General features: G+C 40.8%; 2 protein-coding genes across 4 annotated transcripts in view; one reads left to right on the top strand and one right to left on the bottom strand.

Annotated features, from left to right (window-relative positions):
• The window catches only part of LOC105835246 (teneurin-a), a 461,026-nt gene extending 449,426 nt beyond the window's left edge, over nt 1-11,600 (top strand). The window contains 9 exon segments of the mRNA XM_028191729.2: nt 110-261; nt 576-1,234; nt 1,323-1,558; nt 1,743-2,848; nt 3,010-3,232; nt 3,384-4,675; nt 4,677-5,375; nt 6,768-6,951; nt 7,050-11,600. Coding sequence (XP_028047530.1) covers nt 110-261; nt 576-1,234; nt 1,323-1,558; nt 1,743-2,848; nt 3,010-3,232; nt 3,384-4,675; nt 4,677-5,375; nt 6,768-6,951; nt 7,050-8,011 — 5,513 coding nt within the window. The 3' untranslated portion in view covers nt 8,012-11,600.
• Nucleotides 11,168-18,385, bottom strand: LOC105835247 (leukocyte surface antigen CD53-like). Of its 3 annotated transcripts, none has more exons than XM_036282453.1 (7): nt 17,404-18,385; nt 14,624-17,253; nt 14,347-14,529; nt 14,057-14,227; nt 13,880-13,969; nt 13,039-13,158; nt 11,168-12,952 (listed from the first exon to the last, which is right to left on the bottom strand). In XM_036282453.1, exons 2-7 carry the CDS (start codon nt 14,846-14,848, stop codon nt 12,872-12,874), a joined length of 870 nt encoding a protein of 289 aa, XP_036138346.1. In that variant the 5' UTR covers nt 14,849-17,253; nt 17,404-18,385; the 3' UTR covers nt 11,168-12,871. The 3 variants fall into 3 exon arrangements, with proteins under 3 accessions (XP_036138346.1, XP_036138352.1, XP_036138339.1); XM_036282459.1 differs by lacking the exon at nt 17,404-18,385 and having other exon boundaries at nt 14,624-14,896; nt 15,068-15,081; XM_036282446.1 differs by lacking the exon at nt 17,404-18,385 and having other exon boundaries at nt 14,624-17,377.
• Nucleotides 18,386-18,427: the final 42 nt, after the last annotated feature.

Below are 18,427 nucleotides of genomic sequence, written 5' to 3'. Positions count from 1 at the left end.
ATGGAGTCCCTCGTTTTCAGAGCTGTTCAACGTGTGTGCCGTCTTTGTTCCGTCCTTGAGTGTTATACATTTTTGAGTTTCTTATCATTTACGGAGTACAATATAATAGGCTTCCCAGGGATTTCGATGGGACTCTTTAGCGAGCACGGTCCGTGCCTGGAGCACGATCATGAGACGCTACGGCCAATTATCGTTAGCACCTGGATGCCGGAAAAAGTTGGTGGTTTGCCTGGAAAGAGCTTGGTCTTTGCTGAGAGTCAAGTAAGTTTTCTGCTTCGCAAACGATTTAATTATAACCCTCCCATTGCATCAAAATAAAGTCTCGATTTCGAATTAAGACAGTTTAAAATTCTTGCACGACATATAATTGTCTCTCATCGATCTTAAGCGAAAAGCAGTTTGAGATTTTTATAACATACGAGTCAAATAGCAAATCTTGTATGCTAAATAAACAAATCTCGCCGTGTTGCGTGAGAAGGGTAACATCAAAGGGTATTGCATGAATGTAACAATATTTACGATGGAGATTACAGCACTGTGTGACGCATTAACGCAACGTTAAACTTCGCTTGCAGATCGTGCAGGAAAGCATCGCTATTCCGGGCTCCAATCTCCACTTGATGTATCAAAGCAGTCAGGCTGCGGGCTATCTCTCTACCGTGAGGATGCAACTGACCGGGCCGTTCATTCCGAAATCGCTGACGCACGTACACGTGCACGTGGAGATCGAGGGCTCGCTTCACACGAAAACGTACGAGGCCGACCCGAATCTGACGCACACGTTCGCCTGGAACAAGAGAAACGTTTACAAGCAGAAGGTGTACGGCGTGGCACAAGCGAGGATCTCGATCGGCTATCAGCATTCCACTTGTCCGTCGGTGATATGGGAGACGCAGACGGCCACTTTGCAAGGATTCGACGTCGATATCTCCGATATCGGCGGCTGGGGACTCGATATCCATCACCATTACAACTTCCACGAGGGGATCCTGCAGAAAGGCGACGGCTCCACTCTACATTTCAAACAGTATCCGCGCACTGTAAAAGTGGTTATGGGCACCGGCCTCCAGAGAAGTTTGGTGTGTCAGAGTTGCGACGGTCTTGCTAAAGACGCCAGACTCCTGACGCCGGTGGCATTAGCCAGTGGACCTGATGGCAGTATATACGTCGGAGACTTCAATCTCGTACGCAGAATTACGCCCGAAGGAAAGGTTTACACCGTCCTGATCTTGAGGTAACTGATTTTCATATCTTCTTGTGAGATTTGCAAATCGAAAATTTAGCGATAGTTCAAATCTAAGCTAAACACGTATCTTTTGCAGTGCGACTCAAGTGGCGTATCAGTATTATCTGTGCATCTCGCCGGCTGACGGACACTTGTACATCAGCGATCCGGAGAAACATCAGATATTGAAGGCCCTCTCGTTGGAACAAGTCCAAGATCCCAGTATTAATATCGAGCCTGTTGTTGGAAGCGGCGAAAGATGTATTCCAGGTGACGAGGGCCATTGTGGCGACGAGGGTCCGGCCATTCATGCAAAATTGGCTCATCCTAAAGGTAAAGAATAAATTGAAATATATGTCATTTTCTTGAAAAGCGTTTGCACTATTAGAATAATTTCGAATAATTTAAAAGATAATTTTATAAAATTGCGAACACATACATTTCGGAAGAATTGTGAATTATTAGAATCAAGGATTACTTGTAAAATATAATTATAATAATTTTTTATGATTCACAGGAATTGCAATCGCAGCTGATAAAACAATGTACATTGCCGATGGAACGAACATTCGTGCTGTCGACCCTCGAGGTATCATACACACGCTCGTAGGACATCATGGTCATCATAATCATTGGTCACCCGCTCCCTGTATTGGAGCCATTCCCGCGCATCAGGCTCAGTTACAATGGCCCACTGGATTAACCCTGAGCCCATTAGATGGATCCTTACACTTCATCGACGATAGATTAGTGTTGAAACTCACCAGTGACTTGAAAGTGCGCGTGGTTGCTGGTACGCCTCTTCACTGTACCAGTAACGCAAACACCAATAGCAATGGCAATGACGAACTTCCGAAACTGAATTCGTCTCTAACGATAAATTCGAAGAAACCAGACGAGGTTTTAGGATCCGTGTTGGCCGTCGGTTTCAGTCCAACTGGTGAATTGTACATAGCGGATCGTGATTCTCATCGAGTAAACTCTATCAGAATTGTCGATTCCTCCGGGAAGATGTCACATTTTGCAGGCCAACAGCAAGAGAGACTGCGCGGCCAATGCGAGTGCAACAATACTACGCCCAGTACCAAAGACATGGATACGTGCACCTGCATGGATGATACTAGCAGTACTGAAACGCTCCTTTCGTCGAATGCTAAATTCATTGCAATATCGGCTCTGGCCGTTTCACCGGATGGTATCTTGCACGTGGCTGATCAGGGCAGCCTTCATATCTTGGCTCTTCAACCCTATCTTCCGAATCACGATGAAAACGGGGAGTTCCGCATTCCATTCCCGCCTTCAAACGAGATTTATGTGTTTAATCGCTACGGCCAACATATCTCGACGAAGGACTTAACGTCTGGAAAGACTCGCTATTCCTTCCTGTATAGCAAGAATACGAGTTTCGGCAAATTGTCTACGGTAACGGACAGCGCGGGCAATAAGATCCAATTCTTACGAGATTATAGCAGTGTCGTTAGTTCCATCGAAAATACACAGGACCATAAATCCGAATTGAAAATTTCTGCGGTTGGATTCCTGGAGAAATTGTCCGAACGCGGCAGAGCAGAGATTGCTTTGGGTTACGACGGGTCAACCGGTTTGCTCACCAGTCGATCAGGAGTAAGTGGAAAATCTTTATTACTCATTTTTCATTAATAAAAAAATAGCTTTAATTCATTGATCGAATGAATATTTATGTTCTCTTTTTTTTATTTAATTATATATGAAAACAAAATTTTTAACAAATGTTGATAAAACGTGACATTATGCTAAAATTTCAGGGAGATGAAACGTACATTTACAATTACGACAATTTAGGCCGTGTCACCGATGTAATACTGCCGACAGGCGAGAAATTGAAATTATCATCAGACTTGTCTGATGACGAAGGTCTATTGGTTAAAGTGTCTGCTCCATTGCAAGCGTTATCGAAAGGCGATAAACAGCGAACCGTAGAATTTGAGATGAGAAACGAAAAATCAAAGATGTTGACAATCACTGACGGTATGTATTTTCTCTAATTAATTAATTAATTAATTTTTATTTATTTGTTTGATCTATTTTTCTTGATATTACAAGTACATTTCAATTTCATTGAGAATATTATTAAAAACATAATAAGTATTATTTTAATCCCATAATTTCTCGTTTATAGGTACCAAACTCATGAAAGCAATTGCATTTACGAATAGCAGTCTGGAAGTACTTTTGCCTGGTGGCGGTAGAGTACTGAGCGCGGCGATGACAAAACATCCACTATTGAAACCAGCTTTGCCGGTAGAAGCAGAGATGTTGCCTATGTGGAGTTATCAACTGATGTCATTGGGTGAATTAACAAACACCATGACGACGACATACAACCTAGTCGGAGAAGTTAGCCATCCACAGCAAACGCTCAATAGAGAGATTTGGGTGAACGATACGCGAGTGATAAGCGTCGAATTCGAACAGGCATTAAGCCGTGAGACGTTCTACGATAAAATGGGAACTCCTTTGTTAACGGTGACCTTTGACCAGGCCGGCTTACCCTTGATCTGGCAACCGTACGAGCAGGGTCACAATCTCAGCATCACGTACGATCGATTCAACAGGATTGATAGCTGGAAATGGGGTGCCTCCGACGAGTCCTACGGCTATGATCGACACGGCCAATTGGCAGAAATCACTAATAGCAAGGACGGCACGAAAAAATACACCTACAATGACTTTAACATGCTGTCGAAGATCACGCTTGCCAGTAACAGACAGTTCTCGTTGCAATACGACGATGATGGTGGACTGCGACATATCATTCTACCTTCGGAAACTAAGCATTCCTTTTCTTGTCAGGCTTCCCTTGGCTTCCTCAGAGTGACTTACACTCCACCCGGTAGTACCAGAGCTTATCTACAGCACTATAGTCACGACGGAAACTTGCTGCAAACCGTGTTTCCAGGAGACGGAGCTCGTATCGTCTATAGATATCACACCTCAGGTCAATTAGCGGAAGTCGTTCACGGCGATGGCAAGAGTGAGATCAGATATACGGAAAGTGGACTACCTTCCGAGGTGATACACTCCGAGAGGGACGTGGAATATAAGTGGGATTATCAATATAGCGCGGGACTTCTGGTGGAAGAGCGTATAGATTTCGGCGCCAAGACTGGTCTGAGTAACGCCAAATTTACATTCGAATACGATTCAAACTTCCGCTTGATCGCGGTGCAAGGTAGAATAGGTGGTCAGACTTTACCACCGCACACGATGGCTTACAGTCCCAGATCAGGCATGCTGGAACAGATCGGCCAATTCAAAATAACAAGACCGCAGTCAAACGAGACGACTGTGTTTGACGGTACCGCGCTGTTCTCGCGCACCACAGACGATCGGTTCCTGGAGACTCAAGTCACAGTAACAATTCATCGAATGGAGGTATTCAGAATGGAGTTCACGCACGATTCGCGCGGTCCGCATCAATCAGACAAGAACATACACGCGCAACGTCGCCGTTAACACGTACACTAATGTAAAGAACTACACATGGGACTGTGACGGTCAGTTAACCGGTGTGGAAGCGCAGGAACCATGGGGTTTCAAGTACGATGCTAATGGTAACATGTTGTCGCTCACATATCGAGGTAACACGATTCCGATGGAGTACAACGCTATGGACCGAATAGTCAAGTTCGGTGAAGGTCTCTACAAGTATGACAACCGGGGTCTGGTAGTACAGAATGCAAGAGAGGAAAGGTTCAATTACAATGCTAAGGGTCTTCTCGTGCGCGCCACCAAACGTGGTCGCTTCGACGTACGATATTATTATGATCATCTGGATCGTTTAGCTACGAGAAAAGATAATTACGGCAACGTTACGCAATTTTTCTACAACAATCAGAAACGGCCACACGAAGTGAGTCAAATATACAGCCCGCGTGATGGTAAACTAATGTCGCTAGTCTACGACGACAGAGGACATCTTATATACGCACAAGTATACCGGCACAAATATTACATTGCCACTGATCAATGCGGTACACCTATTATGATCTTCAACCAGTACGGCGAAGGCATCAGAGAAATCATGCGTTCACCTTACGGCCACATCGTTTATGATTCGAATCCATATCTTTATTTACCGGTCGACTTCTGTGGAGGACTTCTAGATCAGGTAATGAAAAAAATTCTAGGTAAATGAAAAAAAAAATATATATATATATGTATATATATGTCTTATACTTAATAATTCATAAAATAAAAGCGTGTTAATAAAATAAAATTTTTAATAATAACAGAAGAATATATTGATTTGTAAAAATACAACTAATTAAAGATAATTCTTAATCGTTCATAAAAAGATCTTTGTGTTGATTTTTATTTTATTTTATACATACTTTTAAGTTGGTCAAACTGTGTGCCGAATAATTTTTGGTTTCGGAGCATATAGTAGTTGTAAGTTAAACAAGGATATTAATCATAATATTAATAATTAATTTAATAATAACATTACTAATAGTATTAACAAAAATTATGATGGTTTTTTTCTATAGCTTTCTATAGCTTAAACTTTAAAATTTATATTAAGATACTTTTCACAAGAAAAATCAATATAAAGATTCAGATATAAAGACCAAATAAAATTCATTTTTAATTGATACAATTTTCATTTAAAACTAGCTATGCCTTGCCACGCGTTGCTGTGGCTCTCTATTCTTATGCTACGTTTTTTTCAAATTTTCTTTGCTTTTGTTGTTTAACTTTCAAGAGCCTTGCTTTACTGTTGCTCTTTTTATTTTATTTTTGAATAAGCATTTATCTATCTTTAATAAATCTAATATTCATTTATTCGCGTACTTCTAACTTTTTTTTCTAAAAGCTGCCGATTTAGAAATCCATTCAAAAGACTGTTTTAAATAAGTTCCTTTTTTTCAATAAAATAACAGCCATTTTTATTTTTCTTATTATCTTAATTTAAACACAATAGAAACATTCTTCGCCTCTCCCGGTCTCTCCCGTCTCTCCCCGTCTCTCTCCGTCTCTCCCGGGCTCACTCCGTCTCTCCCGGGCTCACTCCGTCTCTCCCGGTCTCTACCCGTCTCTCCCCGTGTCTCCCGGTCTCTCCCCGTCTCTCCCCGTCATTCCCGGTCTCTCTCCGTCTCTTCTGGTCTCTCCCCGTCTCTCCCGGTCTCTCCCCGTCTCTCCCCGTCTCTCCCCATCTCTACCCGTCTCTCCCCGTCTCTCCCGGTCTCTCCCCGTCTCTCCCGGTCTCTCCCCGTCTCAATGTGTCAAAATTTCAATAATATTAATGAAAAACTATTTTTTACACTTAAATTATGGCCATCATTTTTGAAACACCGGTATATCTAAAATCAAACCCCATAAGAACACTCCCGGTTACGAATGCAATGTTGTGTCAAAATTTCAAAGCAATCGGTGAAAAACTTACGGAAATCTTAAATGAGGAACAAACATTTACATTTTTATTTATATAGATTAAACATAAATGATATTGGAAATATTCTTTGCTATATTTCATGCTTTAATACTGTAATTTATTTTACAGGTCACTTCCCTCGTTCACATGCCAAACGGTAAGGTTTATGACCCCCTGATAGGACAGTGGATGTCACCGCTCTGGGAGAATGTTTTGGATCGTGTAGACAAGCCGACGCATCTACATCTTTATAGATTTAATGGAAACGATCCGATCGACGTTAGACACACTGACAGAACGAGTCAACCAACCGGTAAGTTCGCTACGATACCATCGTATCGATAAACCGAGTTACATTTTATCTTGCACCGACTTCTGTCAATATGCATTGGACGTATCTCTATTTTGCAGATCACATATCATGGCTGTCGCATCTCGGATACGATCTCAAGAGTTTAGCGCCACAGCTATTCCCGGACGAGCTGCCGGAAAGTCTCGTTCCGCGAGCTCTCGGCCCGGGAACCTCTATATTCGGTAAGAAGAAAAGAACGCGCAATCTGGGTGTTCAGTCCGGTTTCCTCGCGTACATCGCTCAGAGGCATTCAGGCGACGCTGTAAGTTTATCCGCGCCACCGCGCTCGGCCTTGAAGAAGGACACAAGTGAATTAATACCCAGCCGCTTGGGTGCGGCATCCGATCCACCATTTGGTAAGGGTATCTTGGTGTCAAGGACTGCCGATGGCCAGGCGGTGGTATCCAGCGTGCCTAGCGCTAACGCTATTTACGGCGACGTATTCACATCCGTGTTTAATCGCTCATACTTCCTGCCATTTACGTTTGTTGTGCATAGCGCGCAACAGGATGCCTTTTATTTCGTCAAAGAGGAAACTTGGCGCGCAAGCGAAGATCGCGGCCAGCTGAAACGGCTAGGTGGTCAGGTGAACACGACGTTCCACGAGAACGAGAATGGCAGTGGCAGCAGCTCACTGATCGATGTGAAGATACATGGCGCTAGCTACGTGGTGAATTTGCGCTACGGTACCACGGCAGAAAAGGAGAAGCAGAGGTTATTACATCATGCGAAGGCAACCGCCATCAGGAAGGCATGGCATCGAGAACGCGAGGCCCTCAAAACGAATACTCCCACATCCGTCGAGTGGATGGTCGCCGAGCAAGATGAGATACTAAAGGTCGGCCTCGCGTCTAACTACGAGGGCGAGTACATACACGACGCGCAACAGTATCCCGAACTCGCGGAGGACCCTTACAACATCAGGTTCGTAAAGAAGGCCGTCGACCAGTCGAGCAAAAAGCGACGCAGGAGGAGAGGCGTGCCGTCCTGTAAGCTTTGGTGGTTAGACAAGATGTGCTAGAGCGACTTGAAAGTCAGCCTATCGTCCCTTCGCACGGGGACATTGTCCAGTATCGAAGCCGCGGGAATGAACTTTCGAGTGAGCAACATCGGATATAGAGATAGAAAGAGGAAAGGAAACCGTAAACGTGAAAGTCGACGAAGGGGTTAAAGAAATGCCGCTGTAGCACGCCGTAGCGCGGCGTCCGTATATATGCACGCGCATATATATAAACGTACTGAACACTATCAAAAAGTTTTATACCAAAGTCTATTTGTGTATTTCAAAGATGCCAAAAACACTATAACGTTATATTATATATAATATATTATAAATATATATATATATATAAATATACATACCCCAGGTGGTATAGGGTACGTAGAGTGTAAGAGAGCATTAAACGCACGCGGAGGAACGCGGGTTTTACCGAGTATTCGCTCCACGGACCAGCTGCGCGACCGATCCGCGATTGGCAGATCCGCGAAAGCCTTATAAGCGACGACGGGAAAGGAAATGAGAGGATAAGATTCGGGAGAGAGTACATTGGATTCCGAGCTGCGTGAGCTTGGAAAGAGGGAAAAGGAACATTGCGAGATTCCTTCTCCAAGGAGTTCGACGCTACGTGAACGCAGCTCGAGCTCGTTGCCAGCTTGCAGGTTCGATTTAAATTCCAAGATATAGAGTTCTCTAATTACGTTCGTGCGAGGCAAGGCCGGCAAGCTCGTGGAGCTTGCGCTCGAGGCCTAAAGTAAACGGCGGATTGTGATACTGCGCGTGTAAATCGTGCACGCTCGACGGTACACCGCATACAAGGTAATTATAGTTATGTCGCGAGGAAGATAAAGAAGAGAGAAGAGGAGAGAATCGGAAAAGAGGCCATTCGTAGTTGAGAACGAGAAGAGAGCGAGTAAGAGAAACTAGTCAATATATAGCTTTACATTGACATAGCAACCTTCTTCGGCGTAGAATAAATGCGAGGAGAATGCGAATCGGAAGAAGCGATGTTGTTGACGACGACATTGACGTGCGTTTGCCCTGCCGATGATATTTTAACGTCGTACTTAGAAAAAAATAACGGCGGGTGTAATATAAATATGGTATTCGCGCGATGACGAATACGACACGGAAAGCGACAGCAAGCATGGAAACGAATACAGAACGTACAGGACGTGTCTCAACCATGAATGGCCTTGATAGAGGACCGAGCAAGAGGAACCGGGGGAAGAGAGGAGGTGATCCTTACGATGTCCTCGAAGAAGACTAGGAGCCAGCGATCGTGCGGACTCGATCGTGCGGCCACGAGCTTGAATTCCGTTCGCGGTTTTAGGCAATTAAGGACGAGACGAATTTGTATTATAAAGTGGTGCTTTTCTTGTATGGCGAGAGAATGAGAAAGAGTGAAAGAGCAAAGGAATGAGAGGATCAGTCGATGATCGAGCGAGGATGAGCATGCATGAGATCGTCGAATACCAATAGCGAGACTAAACGTATTTTTAACATGTGGGTGTGTCCTATCTGTAGCGTAAGCGCTCACCGATCGGTCGCCGATCGTGTAATACTGTAATCTATATCGCATTGTCGTGCGCGCGAATGTGCGGGAAGATAGTCACTCAGGATCGACGGTGTGAGGTACACTCCGTGATTTCCCAAAGATTGCGGAGGGAAATGCGAGCCAGGCGTGCGAGCCGATGTCTACGTACAGCCGGAAACGGAAGAAATTTAAAAGAGGGAGAGAGATATAAACTCATTATCGGTAAAAATAATACGTATACAATATCGCATATTTGTGCTTGCTGGATATGAACATAACGGACATTAACTATGTTTCCTCACCGAGAGTACTAAATATGTGTATCCAAAATTACTGCCCGCCAAGTAACGATCGTTTCGCCTGTGTATATGTGTGTGCATGTGTATGTGTGTGTGTATGTGTGCGCGCCGATCGTTCGCGCACAAAAGCCCATGTACGTGCATCGAACCACCCTTAGCGTCGGAAATCCCTCTCATTATCACCCGTCAATTCTCCTCCTTCTCCCCTTCCTCATTTCCCTCCGCCCTCCGTCCCCATGAAGACTCCGGATCTGTCGATTTATCGCACGTATTGTTTGTTCGCATCTCCACGAACGTTCGTACTCGCCATTGATATTTTGCAACGCGGCTTTAGAAATGGTGCCGTTTATGGATAGTTAGTGGCACAACGACATTGCTGTCTGAATAGATGAAGAATAAAGAAATGTTATCTATATGCTGAGTGTATAAAAAATATATATATATATATATAGAATGGGAGAGAAAGAGAGAGAGAGAGAGAATGAATGAATGAATGAATGAATAGAAAGAAAAAGAGATATATAAGGAAGCTTTGTAACGTATTTTTAACTCTGGCGAGTGTTTAGACCTATACTACCCGAACAGTGCGAGATCGTAAAAGACGAAAAATATCCAAAGGACATCTGAAAGATTAGACATCTTTCATGGCTTCTTTTACGGTGTCGTGTTGCCTGGGCAATTTTAAACCGCGGTCCAAGACGAGTTCCTCCTATATCGGAGGCACGCGCGCTCGCGCGTGCCGACGAGGCCGCAAAAGCGAGTCTTTTTGTATATTTTATCGTCCTCGTTCGCACGCGCGAAACGACGACACGCGAAAACGGAGAACTCGCTAAAATTGCGCCGTGAATATCTTATCCCCGCGCGTGTGTTCATCATCGCGTTCCCTCGCGAACGGCCGCGCGAACAGGCTCGATCGTCGAGCCGCATTCCTCCCTCGCTTATCTAAGCGTAACTGATACACACACATTATATTTCGCTTTGTTTTAACTTTATCTTTAGAAAGCACTCACGTATGGAAATAACGAAAATGTTGGAACTGTATTAATCTCGAATAATTTACTCTGTGACTTAAATTCGATTTCTTAGAGGCAATCGCTTTAGAATCGTTCAAATTTATTAATAACAATAATGACAACCCTCGGCTATATCGGTATATTTATCTAGCGTTCATAACTAATAATGAAGCAGCTACTGTCTCTTCTTTCAGCAGTGGTGGTAATTTCGCGAGGGTAATATTCGAGGGTAATTTCCGTTAATCTTCCGAGGGCTTCTGCTTTCTCTAGATAAGCGAAATAGGAGTGCTTCGACATTCGTGTCACATCTAAACACTCATCGTTTCCCCTTGGCCAGCCAACTCCTCCTCACATCCGCTTTCCCTACTGCTCCCTCACATTGCCCTCACACTCTTGATCTTTAACCGTATTATCCACTGTTGGACCCGGCAACGGTGCGTTCAAGAAGAATCGACTATTTTTTAAATATCACGTGTCAAATTAATGAGCGGGCCAGGTAACCGCGATATATAATGTCGTACGGGCAAGGCCTCAAAAAAATAAAAAAAACTCGAATCGAGGCCCCGATCCCCCGTCTCACGCGATTATAATATTAGAAAAGAAAAATTCACTCTCTAACTTCCGTGAAGTTTCATCTCTCGTTTTTGCGAACTCGTTCCAAACTCGTTCGTCCCCCACGATCGCTTGCGGGGGATCGCGACAACTCCACGTACTTCTCTAAATAAATAAAGAAAAAAAGGAAAAAACGAAGTAGAACGCGCGAAGAAATAATGATTATGTGAAATAAATAAATAAATATAAATATATATAAATATATTGAAAAGATATATATATATACATACACGAGAGGAGCTAGAGTGGCCAATTATAGCGGTAACTATCGATCCACGCATTCGTGGCGCGATTGGTTCTCGAACGCGACTCCACGCCGAAAAAATGGGGGAGGGGAAATAATAGAATTCGGAATTCTGGAAAACGTTGACGTTAGGATACGAAAGCGACAAATGGACAGCAAGAGTAAAAAAAAGGAAAGAAGGGGAGCGTGAAAATGAGAGATATCGATGATAAGCGAGCGCGAAAGGCGAACGAAAGAGTCAGCCACGCTAAAAGCTACTACGACCACTACCCTAGATAGATTAACGCTACTTTGCCGCTGATCTAATTGTTTACTGTCACGTGTTGCTGTAAACCTAAACCTAACGATACGATATTATATATATTTTATTTATATAACCTAATCAACTGTATTTATTGTAAATAGTCACGATGTTTGCTATGATATAATATATCTGTAATTGGATGGGAACCTGCCTGAAACTGCACCCAAACCCTGTCCTCCTCGCCCTCTTCCCTATTCCCAACAACTAGATATCGTACACATCCCGTATACACGGAGTACAGAACATATATAAAGCACACACACACACAAACACACGCATACAAACACGGTGTCCACTGCCGTAGCCGTTTAGCGATAATTTAGAAGAGAGGATAAATGGAGAGAAAAAGACAGGTGCATCGGGCGCGCGCTGAATTATCACTACGTCAATATTTCGTATCGCATCGACAGGCAATCGATTTCATGTAAGACGCTCCATTTTTAGGAAAAGGAAGACGAAAGGAACAACTTATTCCCCTTCCCTCCCTCCTCTGTCATCAAACACTCCCTTCCCCCGTTTGAACCCTTCCGTAAACGAGAGCGTTACGATGATCACGAGCAATTTTTATAAATGTATTTTTTCGCCTTTTCCCCTCTCTTCTCCGCGTGTTGAAAACACATCCCGATTCGATGATCATCGTAGAGGCGCCGGAAGTGAGTAATTTACGGATTTTTTCACATGAACCACTGCCACGCGGCAAACGGCGATCCAACCAGCATGTCCAATAAACTTACAATATTACTATCTTAAGTACAATATATTAAGTGTTTTCAGAAAATATATGATCTATATATGATAATAAAAAACGGGAAAACGTTTCACCGGACTTATCATTCACTTTTAAATCACGTTTACCCTCGATGTGTCTTCGAGAATCAATAAATCGCTTCGTCCCTCGTCAAACGATTTATCTTTAGTCCCTTTCGTAAACCAAGTGCTAAAAGCACGCTGATTAACTGAAACGCATGAAGAATTTTCTTTATTTATCAAAGAAGGCAGACAAATACGAAGGGGAAAAGAGTAATAATGAGCTTTGATTTACCAGAAGTGGAAATATGACAAGTGTGGAAATAGAGGCAGTCTGAACGTACGATTTTAATAGCATTATGGCTCCTTTGAAGCAGCCAGATTTAAAAGACACATTCTCTGTCATGTGCAGGCACTGAAAATTGTTTAGATAAATCAGGAACTTCGCATGAATTCTGTGTTAATTGTTTATTTATTTCCAAATTAAGGGTTGCAGCAGTTGAATCTGTTTCATACACAAATTTACCACCGATATGTTGACTAATATATATTTGTTTAATAAATAAATTACTAATATAACGGATTAAAGTGAATTAATAATATTAATGTATTCAATAATCATAATTACGGTCATCGAGTAACCACGATGTTTTATCGATTTGTTTAATTTTTATTCCTTATATATCAGTCATCTGGGAATTACTAATGAAATAGTTTATCGCAGGATACAGTTGACCGGCTGAAAATTATTGCGAACCGTCGTAACTTCCGAGAAACAAGAGAAAGAGAAAATGCCTGAGCACGAGAAGAACATGAGGGATCCGGATATTATTAGGTACGACCGGATGTGCGCCGCGCGTGAACGCAACTTGCTCATTTCCCGGCATGAAAAAGAAAGTACGTGCTCCAAGTTCTGCCACTTGGCAGAAAATGGATCAAGACGTGACTGGCGCAACTCTTCCATGACTAAGAGCGGATGTAAGCTTTCAGATGAAAGCTATTTTAATACATTCTCTACGGGCTAAAACTATTAATTTAATACCGCCGAATTATGTTATATAATATTCTGCTTTTTTCATATATTAGACACTACCGATATTTTAAAGATATTTTTGAAAAGTTCTTTTAAAATTTACTTGTTTAATTGATGTAGAACAGCAACTTTGCGGAATATTTATTTGATGATCTAACCAATCTTTAGACGATCTAATTCCACAACAGTTTAACTAAAACGAATTATTGTTAGTAAAAAAGCGGATTACGCGATTAAAAATATGATTTGTGAAATTAATAAGTATTTCAGTTTTTCTTACATATCTATGAGTGTTGTCCCACGCTTTAATAGCCCAATCAAAAGATTGATAATTGTTCATGGAGTCGATCATATCATTTTGAACTTTTTTCGTAATCTTATCGAAAAATGGGAAACTCATTGTCAGAGATACAAATACGGCACAAAGAGCGATTGACTGACACATCACGTACTAAAAGATAAAATACATATATGGTAAAAAAAGATTGTTTCTAAATTTTTCATTTTGATTGGTATAATATCCCAAACAGAAAATACGCTTTAGAATAATTAAAAAAAATTTTAACTTACAAAAATCATAAAGTGTTCTTTCTTCTTCGCGATTCCTATAATTCCGGTAAAAGCTACCAAAGATACAAACACTCCTAGAATTGATAAAATTGTCATAGAAAGCCGCTGACCAAGCAATCTAGATGTAAAATTCGCATCATTCAACATCAAGACAGACATCGTTATCGCCGTTACACCTGCGAGCTTAATAAATTTCAAAATTAAATTATTCGAATCTTCGAATCTATAAATTGCATGTTAAAAACTTCTGGCGAAACATCCATTTCCGAAAACTCACGAGAGCCACGCTGTTAAGCAACAGGAAGGAGAATTTGAGACATCCCTCTGGTAGCCACTTGTAAAATAGTTTGGGAGGAGAAGTATCGACATTTCTAGAACTCTTTTCCGTTGAGACGGTTTCATTGCTTTCAGTAACTTCGTCGTCATCGTCTGTATCTGTTTCTGTTTCGTTTACATTTTCATCACGGCCCATCATGCCCAAATAGAATTTTCGCCAATTCATTAATTACGTATTTCGTGAACTTGCATCAGACTTATTGTACGCAAGATGCTTTAAATTGAACATTCATTTTATGATAACGTTATGACAGCATTACGTTCTAAGGTTATGAATTATCACTGACGATCAACAAATTTATGTAATAGTCATTTACAATTAAGACTTCAAAATAAACAAAATATTTGTATCTTTAACTATCTGATTAATACTTATCCTATTTACAATTTATTTTATTCTTTTTTTTATTTTGCGTCTCATTCTTTCTTCCGGAAAACCTTTTTTTTATTTCTCGCCGTCCCGCGTCTGACTTCGTTCTGGTAACGATAGTTGTGCGAACGCAATGCAATTAGGATGGTGTGAAACGGTCTCGATCAACTTTGCCGCTAAAAGTGCTGCTACTCCACGTGCTTTATTATTCAATTATGTACGAAACATAAACTCAATTTTGAAATGAAATAAGTTAACTTAGAATTTAACTTAGAATGTTGTATAATATACATTATAATATATAATATTTTACATTTTAGATCATCTAAATCCCATTTCTTAGGAAAAATAAAAATTACTGGTACAGACACTACAAAACAAGTAGTATTAACAAGAAATTTGAATTTCGTTGACTTAGCCGGATCTGAACATTTAGATAATTGGACGACTTGAAGAAACTGTCAGAATGGCAGAAACAAAAAATATCAACAAGTAAGCAAATCTTGGCAATGTCATTTTAGCGCTTTTGAAGAAACAGGAACATGTTCCTTACAGAAATTCTAAATTGACACATTTACTCATGCCTTTTCTAGGAGGCAATGCCAAAACATTGATGTTACTAAATATATCTCCACTAGACGAATTTTATAATAAGACATTAAATTATCTAAGATTTGCTAGTAATGTCAATAAATGCAAAATTACAAATATTAAATGTAATAAAATAAATTTACAGGAATAAAGAATTTAAAGTAATTTAAGAAAAACATTCTTAATTAGTAGCAAAATTTTATTTTAGATAGGAACGGGGGGATGAGGGGGATGAGCGGTATTACTTAATCGAGATAATTTACCTTCTTCGTGGGACCGAATCGTCGATGTAGTATCAGCGCAAAACGTGGATGTGGAACTACGTAGCCTTGATAATTTTACACGTTCTTCTAAGGACTGAGTTGGGACCTTCGTCTAATTTGCCACTTTGATGTCTCTCCTCTCTCTTGTTTCTTCTTTAACCCTTGCAATCTTCACCCGTTACCCTGGGCAGGGATCCTTGGCAGGTGCTAGCTCCCCGGACCAGGGAGCGCCTGGAATCTGCGGTGGGCAGGGGTTGATTCATTTCCCCTGATAGGACTGTCCATAAGGAGTTCCTACCCGCTACCCGAATGGTACAACACAAATACAAACAAATCCTAAAATATATTAAAATCGAATTTTCCTATATATACCTATATATAGGCAAATTCCAATAGTATTTCTCCCTATCGTATTCGCATCTTTAAATCAATTAACGCGCTTTTCGTTTGTACAATTATTATTACGTTTATATATTATAATACAGATTTAAAAAATTATACATAAAAAATGTAATTATCTTTATTATTATTAAATTTGCAGTATATTGATAATATTCTGTCTAATAATTTGAACTATCGAATTATGTCTCCTTGTCTCCGCCTGGTTGTACATACTTTTTAAGTGTGTATATGCCTTTTTTTTTTATTATAGAGGAGGAAATCTTCCAAAGACTCCCCGAAAGACCAGGAGAGTGTGGGATTCAACGGAAGGCACGTCGGACGAAAAGCCTCACCGTCGCCTACCTACTAAAACCTCCTCTTTCCTATAACGTGTCGAATGAGAAAAGTCTAAAACAGGCGGTAAATATCACATTTGCGAGCCCTACAACCCTAGATTTATTTTTCTACCAATCCGTATTTCCATTTATTCGTTTACCTATTCCTACCTACCCGTATCCCTACCTACCCGTATCCCTACTTAGTCGTATCCCTACCTACCAGTATTCCTACCTACCTACGTTAACATTGACACCCAACTTTTAATATTTCTTTTTCTTTCTTCCGGCCAGATTGGACTCACCTTTTGTTGATCCTGGCCAAATCCATTCTAGCTGCATGACAGCCAGATAATTTAAATAATAAATCAAACAAGTACACTTGTAAAACAAGTACATTATTAAAACGTGTATACACTTATACACGTTTTAATAAAAAATGCAAACAAAAAACATTTGGAACAAGAAATCTATGAATTGTCGCATTTATCTGCACTATTTATAATACATAATACATAAAGAGATATTTAATATAAATTTCATAGATTTGTTGTTCCAAAATATAAAAATCGTCACTCACCGATCCGATGCGCAACGAGCGGAGTTATTCGGCCACGAAGCTGCGATGATACTGTAACACACAAATATAAGATTCAAATTAAAACAGTGCTTAAAATAATAAATATTTTTGAAAATTTTATAATTTATATATTAAATATTATATTATATAATATATTAAAATGAATAAATAATAAAAACCGTGCAAATAAAAAATATTTACCCCAAGGTTGCTCCGCTGATGCCCGATGCCCTTTTTGGACCTCCTCCTCCTCCTCTCAGAACAGGCTGTCCTTTCTTGTCACGAGACACTCGCGAAAAACACTCGCGATTATTAAAGTCACAATCGCGCGAGGACTAATTAAAACTCCATTTACTTGAACGGCACTACCGAAGCAAACACGACGAACCGGATACGGTTCGTTTTCAATTCAATCGGTCGGCACTCCCGAACCGCGTTAACGCGGCGCGACGAATCACAATTTTACGATCGACGACGTAATAGATTTGTTTTTTATTCCTGCACTGCTGCACTGATGCAATAAGCTAGAATAAGACAAATATATTTTTTCTTATTCTTACTTATTGCATTAGTGCAGTAGTGCAGGAATAGAAAACAAACCTAATAAGTGCAATGGGTACTGTTAGCTTCCCCCACAGGCATTCAAGCCCGAGGGCTTGAATGCCTGTGGGGCACTGAGCCCTCCCACCACGACAAGGTCGTACCCGTGGGAGGGAAGATTTCTTCTGAATGTCCATGCAAATTTTAATTCGCTTATAAAAGAAAAAAAAGAATGCCGAACATACATCAAGCTATCACTGTGAAAATAACATTTGGTGCGAGCGAAGCGTGCCATGTTCTAGTTCCTTTCCTTTTCTAAAACGTGCATCGATTATATCGATAGTCGTAAATCTCGAAGTAATTGTTGTCTCTTTTCCGCGATGTTGATTGGTTCTCTCGCTGCGCTTACTTCATGTTGCGAGAGTAGCTGTCATTACGATTGAGTTTTGATAGCTGTCAAACTTGTATTATAGATTATTATCTGTACAATTATTGTTGTAATTTACTTTTAAAAAATAAAAAATAAAAAGCGCGCAAAGCGGGCGTTTGTAGAGTGTCTAGTAGAAATAAAAAGAGCACAACTTGTAATGTCTTTCAATAGATATATATTTTTATATTTATAAGTTTATATGTTTTAAAAATAACGTTTATATTATTTTAAAATGTAGAATGTGTAAAAAATAAA

This window comes from Monomorium pharaonis, chromosome 1 (assembly GCF_013373865.1).
Source record: "Monomorium pharaonis isolate MP-MQ-018 chromosome 1, ASM1337386v2, whole genome shotgun sequence".
Classification (NCBI taxonomy): Eukaryota; Metazoa; Arthropoda; class Insecta; order Hymenoptera; family Formicidae; genus Monomorium; species Monomorium pharaonis.
Note: the sequence above shows the minus strand (reverse complement) of the source record. Positions and strands in the feature narration are given on the sequence as shown.

Coding starts and splice junctions, on each gene's coding strand:
- LOC105835247 (XM_036282453.1), bottom strand. CDS start 14,848: ATGAATTGGCGAAAATTCTATTTGGGCATGATGGGCCGTGATGAAAAT. Junction 14,530..14,623: donor TGCTTAACAGCGTGGCTCTC/GTGAGTTTTCGG, acceptor AAATTTATTAAG/CTCGCAGGTGTAACGGCGAT. Junction 14,228..14,346: donor AAGAACACTTTATGATTTTT/GTAAGTTAAAAT, acceptor TTTATCTTTTAG/TACGTGATGTGTCAGTCAAT.